The 7,738-nt window shown below is 48.0% G+C and overlaps 1 protein-coding gene across 1 annotated transcript in view; it reads left to right on the top strand.

Annotated features, from left to right (window-relative positions):
- Nucleotides 1–971: 971 nt before the first annotated feature.
- The window catches only part of CCDC51 (coiled-coil domain containing 51), a 20,839-nt gene continuing 14,072 nt past the window's right edge, over nt 972–7,738 (top strand). The window contains exons 1-3 of the mRNA XM_019504902.1: nt 972–1,252; nt 1,603–1,935; nt 2,581–2,745. Coding sequence (XP_019360447.1) covers nt 1,627–1,935; nt 2,581–2,745 — 474 coding nt within the window. The 5' untranslated portion in view covers nt 972–1,252; nt 1,603–1,626. The remainder of the gene's footprint in view (nt 1,253–1,602; nt 1,936–2,580; nt 2,746–7,738) is intronic.

Here is a 7,738-nt window from a genome sequence, read left to right as displayed (position 1 = left end):
CTGCGCCGGGGGGGGAACGAGACCGTGAGGCCAAGGCTGGGCCCGAGCCCCTGGCGCCCGCGCCCGCGCCCGCGCCCCCTCCCCTAGACGCCGCTCATGGGCCGTACCTACCTCCTCTGCCCGACATGGCGCCGCCCGCGCTGGCCGCTGCCCCGGAAGTACAATCACGTCGTCGCGGGAACTGCAGCGGCTTTCGTTCTCGTCACTTCCGGCGGCGCTGGGCCGTTTCCGTTCTCGCTTCCGGGCTCCGGGACCCAGCGGGCTGGGTGAGCGGCGGGTGCCGGGGAAGCCTGGGCTGACGGCGCGCCGGTTTCGGATCCTTGTCGGAGGGCCCGGCCCGGCTCGGCCGGTTGGCTGCGGTCGGAGCGCGGCTCTCGGCCGCCCCCACCTCGCTGTAAGCTCGGGGCAGGCGCCGAGTGCCGGTCCCAGGCGCTCTGCACCCGCCCCGCCGCTAAGCCGGGCCGAGGGCAGCTCCAGCCCGGCCCTTGCTCTCACACGCCGCTCGTGGAAAGGGGAGGGGCGGTGCGCCCGGCTGCCTCCGGCTCTGGGGCGAGCAGGTGGCGCTGGACTGCAAAGGGCTGTGGCATCGCCTGCGCTGCTGCACCCCTGCAAGACACCAGCAGCCACTCTGGGTGCCACCGCACTGGTGGAGAACGCGGGTGTAACTGCTGAAGCATCTTGTTTCTCAGCTAAAACTGTTCTTTACAACACGGCTGATGCTATTTATTATTAGTTTAAAAGACCCAAACAGCTCTGCAACTGCGTACACCTCTGGAGGGAGCATGCAGCCGTTGGGTTTGTTGAGACACAAAGTCTTCAGGGGGCAAGTGTGCATGGGGCAATGAGAGACTGTCATTTACCAAACTGGAAGACAAAACCAAACTGCAATTACAGAGAAAAGTCACGACAGGACATTTTAAAAAGTGCAGGAATTGTTACCAGTAAAAATTTTCAAACTGTTAATAGGCAACCTTGATTGCAGATTCACTGTTGGGACTCTTCATGATCTTGGTGATTGATCTCCGATTTAATTTTTCCAAATAATCTCATCAGGAGAAGTTGCGGGGTCCCAAGTTTTGCACTTGCATGGTTTGACATCTATCCATTCTGCATGTGTTTTCCCCCACATCAGCACTTGATTTCTAGAGGACAGGGTTATGTTCCCTCTTACCCATCCCTTTCTTTCTCAGGGTCAGTAGCAACAAAGTAAAGGTGCTATGCTCAAGTATGGAAGTATAGCAAACATCTGTAGGTAAATCCATGTGTTAATCATTCTGTGCTTGTGTGCTATGCTACATTGTGACCATCGCTACAAGCACTGATTTTTGGGCTAGTTTCAAGGCCTATTGACAAAATTAGTAATCAGGAGACACGATAAGAGTACTGACATATGTCAGGAAGGCAAAAATGCGTGGTAGAACGGTCATCCATAAACCTTTCAGGCGAGTCCCCTGGGAAGTTTCCAAGCATAGTATAGATAAGTAACAAGTGGTTGTGTCATTGTTAATTTGAGACTTTTGCTTTTAAACCAATGCATGCACAACTTTATGTGCCTATAAGTTTAAGAGGGAAACATCTTCCTTTCCTGTTGGTTCTTTGCAGTGACTGGATTCAAGGTGTGGTCCAATGAGGTACAATGGTACCATAGCCTCAGTGCGCTATGGCACGCAGTATCGCCATTCTTTTACACTGGGGAGCCATAGAATGAATTTACATGTAGTGAGGACTTTCTGCTCTCCAGCATCTAAGAGGCCTGAGACTAAGACTCCAGTGGAAATGGTGGTGAAAATCTTTCATCAGCTAACAGAAGTTGGGAAAGTAATGGGAAGAAACTCTCTCCAAAGACTCTCCACAACAGTCAAAAGCTGGTGGGACAGATATGAAGAGTTTGTTGGTCTTAATGAAGTTCGAGGGGCTCAGGGAAAAGTAACCGAGGTAATTGCTTGGCATTGTTAATACTTGGAGAATAATATAGAAACCTGTAAATAAAGACATAGGTTGTCCTGTTGAGCTGTCAAACATATGGCCTGTGGGCTGGATACAGCTCATGGAGATGGGTCATCCTGGCCACTGTCTTTCCCCGGGCTGTGTCACCATGGCCAGTGTGCAGCATCCAGATAGGCAGGGTTTCTCACGGAGTGGGGTTGGGAGCAGGAGTTGACTGCTTGTGGGGGTCATATGCCTTGGTCCCCTTGTCAGCTTCCTGCTGCTATGGGGGGAGATGTCAGTGCAGCCACCAACTGAATTTACCATTCCTCATTGCTGCTGGCCATGGGATTCTGCAGCGATGTGGACCAGGAATTTCAGTCACACCAGTACCTTCCCCTCCCACAGCATAAGGCTGACGATGGGACTGTGAGGTCCGCTGCAGGCAGAGCATGTGTCCTGCCAACAAATTTCAGTTTGTTCCTTGTCTAAAGCATAGATTGTAGCTTTAAGACAAAGTAATATTGGAAATATTGGACTCGCCAACTAAAGGTCAGAAAAGAAGCAACAATATATCTACTCAGGAAATTAGGTAAAGCTAGATAATTGGTTCATGTCAGTGCTAATGACAGCCTGTGGGTTTTTCCTCTTCAGGCTGAAAAGGTGTTCATGGTAGCACGAGGAATTGTACGAGAGGCGCGCGAGAACGTCGAAGCCCAGCAAATCAAACTGAAGGAGGTTCGGGACCGTTTAGATCGAGTCTCTCGGGAAGACATTCAGTACTTAGAACTGGCTACCCTGGAACACAGATTGCTGCAGGTAAGGGAGATGCCAGGATTGATGCTTGGGGACTTTGGGTTAGTATGGGGAAAATCCCTGTCCCTTGCTTTTACTGGTTATTTTGCAGCTAGGTTTCAGTGAAGGCCAGAAGTGTCATACTAGGTCAGGTCTGTCTATGGTGGCAGTCGTAGATGCTTTAGAGCAGGGATGGGGAACCTCCGAGCCGGGGACTCCATTTCCCAGCTGCCCGTGCCTGTGTGGCTTGTGCCGGCCTCCATGGAGACCCCAGCCTCAGCCATGCGGGCAGAGCAGGTGGCAAAGCAGTGCAGGGGGCTGCTCCAGAGCTGCTGAGATCTTGTGGCAGGGGCAGCTTGCTCCGGAGTCAGGGCAGAGGTGCAATCTGGGGCCTGCATGCTCCGGGCAGGGGTATGCATGCAGGGGATCGTGGCTCTGCCCCGGCTCCAGACAGGCTGTCACTGCTGCAAGGAGCCAGGGCAGAGCCATGATCCCTTGCATGCATGCCCCTGCACAGAGCGAGCAAGCTACAGATCGTGGCTCTGCCCTGGCTCTGGAGCAAGCTTCCCCCACCGCAAGATCCCAGCAGCCCCCTGCACTGCTCTGCTGCGCACACTGCCAGTGTGGCTAAGGCTGTAGTCTCCACGGAGACCGGCACAAACCATGCAGGCAGGGGCGGCGGGGAAATGGAGTCCCCAGCCGACCGCATCCGGCCTGCGGGCCAGACGTTCCCCATCCCTGCTTTAGAGGGAGAATATATGAACAGGGCATGGCTAGAGTGATCCATTCCTGGCATCTACCGTCATTGGTTCAGGGACATCAAAGGCACATGCATGACTTTTCTGTTTAATAACTTTATCCTCTGTGGATTTGTCTTTTTTTGCACTTAGTTATATACCTGCTGCTACAACCCTCTGTGGTAGCAAGTTCTATAAATTTACTATGTGATTTATAAAGAACACACTTCTCTTTGTTTATTTTTAGTTCTGTCTCCTTTTATTTTCAATAGGTCGTCTCTGTTCTTGTCTTGTGGGACTTTGGTAATTAAAGTTCCCTATTAACTTAATCAGTGCCCTTCATGATCTAATAGGCAGTTATCACATCCCCCTCAGCTATCTTCTTTCTAAGCTGAAGAGTTCTAGCCTTTTTGGTCTCTTCTGGTATGACAGCTGCTCCATATCCATGATCATCCTTGTTGCCCTTCTCTGTGCCTTTTCTAATCCCACTGCATTCTTTTTGAGTTTTGGAAGTACAGTGGACTAAGTTTATTTCTAATGCCATTAACTTCATTGAAGCTATGTCTAGGATGATTTTGGTCTGCTCTGCAGCAAAGAGTTGGATCTTATAGCTTAGGGTTCAGTTAGGTTAGTACAGCCATTGGAGAAGGAAACGCCTGACTTGCCTACAGAGGTGGAAGTAGGGGCAAGAGTATGACCTGTGAATCTGGGATTCAGCACGCAAACCTAGAATCAAATATGTTTTTAAAGACAGAGGTTAGCTTGAGTAGTTGATCTGCTAACCAGGCTGGTATTAGGTAGAAGGCCACCTTCATCTTTCTCTGCACCTAGGACTGAGTCCTTTCCCAACAGAGTAATCATGATAAGTCTTCCTGCTTCCCCCTGTCTGGTGGCAAAACTCACCTTACAAAAGGCTGCACAAACTCACAAATGACTACCTACCCTGTGTGGGTGAGGTTATCAAAAGGTGGAGCTGAAGCAAACCTTTACAAATGATGATATGAGAGGACTTCTTCTACTTAGGTCACCACAAAAATGATTAAAGGTAGGGGTTCTAATGGGTGGGTGAAGTGTGTGTCATTTGAGACCCTTTGACAAACATGACTCTCTCTACATGACTGTCTTGGTGGCATAGACTCAGAGTTGTTGCCTCTGTCTATGTAAATACTAAGGTCTAACTGTTATGTAAAGTGTACAAATAGGGGACAAGGCTGAGAGAGATGTATCCTGAGTTTCACAGCATGTTTTCAAGCCTACGTAGTCCAGTAGACTTCCGTGCACATTAAGCAAGGAATTTAACCTCTTGGTATCTTGATCGTCCCAGAGCATATCTGACACTGCAATTTCTGAGTCTTCTGCAATGGATTTTATATATCATGTGGTTGTGGAGTCTGTACGTGTGCTGTTTAGCATGATTCGATAGCAGGGGTTGGCAACGTTTTTGGACAGAATGCCAAAAACACCCACAACCTCGACTTGTAAGATCTTAGTGTGCCGGGGGTCAGACAGCTGGGGAGCTGCAAGGGGCCCAATCCTTGTTGGGTGAGGGCAGCAGAGCCCTGGCCCCTTCCCCACCATCCGGCCCAAGCCTCACACATGCCAAGCAGAATGCCTTTGTGTGCCATGCTCTGGCACCCAGACGGGGGTGGGGGGTGGGTTGTCTACCCCTGTTCTATAGGTTAGGGTTCTGACCCACCTTTCTCCCTACCCACCTTCTTCAGGTCAGCCAATGAATGCATTCCTGCACAAAATTGATGGTTACTTAGTACCCATATTGAAAGGCCAGTTTTTTACTACACCAAGTCCTCAAATCAACAAATAAGTGCCAGTAAGAGAACACCCATTTTGCATTATGCAAGAGGGCTATTAGGAGGGAGGGACAAACACACTCTGTGCTCAGCAAAGGCTAAGTACACCATACTAAGAGAAGGCAGGCTGTCAGGAGGTGGCTATGGCTTCCAGATTCTCTGTCATAGCGATGGTGCTAGTTTAGGGGCTGCTGTTGTTTGTGCGAACCATCAGTAATCCCTGATGGATCATCTGCTACCTGTGCTGTGAAGACACAGTGCTGCTCAGTCACTTCCCTGCTCTGCCTGTCCCAGCAAACCCTGAAAGAGGATAACAGGGGAAGGTATATGTAATTGCATCATCTATTTGCCATCTGGGGACTCACTTTTTACATGGGTATGTCAAGACAAATAACAGCAAACAGTTTGCTGCCTCTTTTTGAGCAGTAAGGCAGATAATCTGGCTCTGCATTTATAAGCAGCTGGATAAGTGCTGAGTAAAAGAACTAGTTAGAAGTAAGACTTGAACTTGAGAAGTAATGTGACCTTTTTGTGGGCAGTAACAACACCCCTGCAGCCACTGCCATTTCCTTTTGGGCTTTTTTTTAACCTTTGGAAGCTTTATTATGATTTTTAAAGTTGAGACCAGTGATTCTCAGGTGAGGTAGGTAGCATTCTTTTGCTGCGTTCCATGAGATCCTTTTAAGGGTGCCATGGGGTGTGAGGAGGTAAGAGTTTGCTCATTCCTGCCTGGCCCCTATGCAAGGAGGTAAGCACTGTAATAAGTAAATTAGGTTTTGAAATGGGGTACTGCTATATTAAAGTTGTGGAGGGGTTCTCTACCTGTTAGACTGTGCTGAAATGCACGTTTAAGGCAGTGATCAAGCACAGGCATCTAACAGGAAATTCTGTTACACATGTGAAAACTTTGCAGTGCTTTAAAGCTACTTGTCTTAAAAAAGTAACCCTTCCAAGTCTCCTTATGTTTTCAATTTCATTGAGATGCACAAAATGAGCTAAGATTAATCTAAGTTAGTAGGAGTGTTGCCAGCAGGTTAAGGGAAGCGATTCTCTCCTTCTATTTAGCACTGGGGAGGCAACATCTAGAGTTCCGTGTCCAGTTCTGGGCTCCCCACTACAGAAAGGAAGCTAGATAGAGTCCAGAGGAGGGGAATGAAAATGGTTGGGGAGCTGGGGCACATGACTAGTGAGAAGAGGTGGAAGGAAATGGGCTTAATGAGTCTGGAAAAGAGAAGATGGGGGGGGGGCGCACTTTAATTTCAACTCCCTGCAGGGTGGTTCCAAAAAGGATGGAGCTGGATTTTTCTCAGTGGGGGCGGATGACAGGACAAGCTCAAGTTGCAGCAAAGAAAGTTGAGGCTAGATATTAGGAAAAGCTCTCTGACTAGGAGGGTAGTAAAACACGGGAATAGGCTCCCCAGAGAGGTTTTGGAGTCTTCATCCTTGGAGGTGTTTAAGACCAGGTTAGATAAAGCCTTGGCTGGGATGATGTAGTTGAGGCTGGTCTGCTTTGAGGAGGGGGTTGGACTAGATGTGACCTCCTGAAGTCCCTTCCAACCCTAACTTTCTCTGATTACAAAAGTATAGAACTACACATGGAGAAAAGTTCCAGTCAGAACATGTGAAGAAAGCAGTGGTTGTGTTTTCTTAAATATATGTATAAACTCAGAAAAAAGGGCTGGATTTTGCTTGACTGGGATCAAACATAGAACATTCTTACAAAGTTGAAATTTGTTTAAGGAAGTTATCAGCAGCTGCATAGAGTGGGAGGAATTAACATTTATATCGGTTGACACCACTGCAAGCAGTTGCTTAGTGGTAAATGCTGGTATTCTCATTGTACTGGATTTTAAAACCCAATTTCCATGCTCGGTATCTACTCTGAAGTCAGTTTGGGGGAAGTTTAAACGCAATGCATTTTTGCTTTAAGCAAGGGGTAAAACAGTGCAGTACTTTTCCCAGGTAAAAGATTAGTCTTTTTTTCTTTTTTCCTGCACGTGTATAATGCAAAAGTGAATTCAATTCCTATATGTTAGATTACCTTAGCAGTGGTCCTAGCTTAACACATACTCGCATTATTGCCTCCATTTTCAGTTGCTCATAACTCTGAGATTTTCACATTTTTGTCTTTGTTTTTGTCTTTGAACCTTAAGGTGAAAAATTCTAGTGACTATAGCAACTATATGCATAGCTAAAGCAGCAGGGTCCTAAAAGGGAGAATCTGACAACTGAACTTGAGGAACCTTTTTTTTGTTTGTTTCAGCAGAACTGTTAGGGTGTGCTTTAAAATGGCTTTGTCACCTTGTCATTCAGGTAACTGGACTTATGCTGGAAAACACTAACTGGACACATGCAAGCAGCTAATTAAATTGCGGGTCAGAGCTTGCTTGCATGAAGGGGCAAGGTACCCCCATACACTGCCAGTGTGTAGAATCAGGGCCGTAATTATCTACATGTGCATCCTCAGCCAAA

The sequence above is a fragment of the Gavialis gangeticus genome, unplaced genomic scaffold (assembly GCF_001723915.1).
Source record: "Gavialis gangeticus isolate Ggan-Ray unplaced genomic scaffold, GavGan_comp1, whole genome shotgun sequence".
Lineage (NCBI taxonomy): Eukaryota > Metazoa > Chordata > Crocodylia > Gavialidae > Gavialis > Gavialis gangeticus.
Note: the sequence above shows the minus strand (reverse complement) of the source record. Positions and strands in the feature narration are given on the sequence as shown.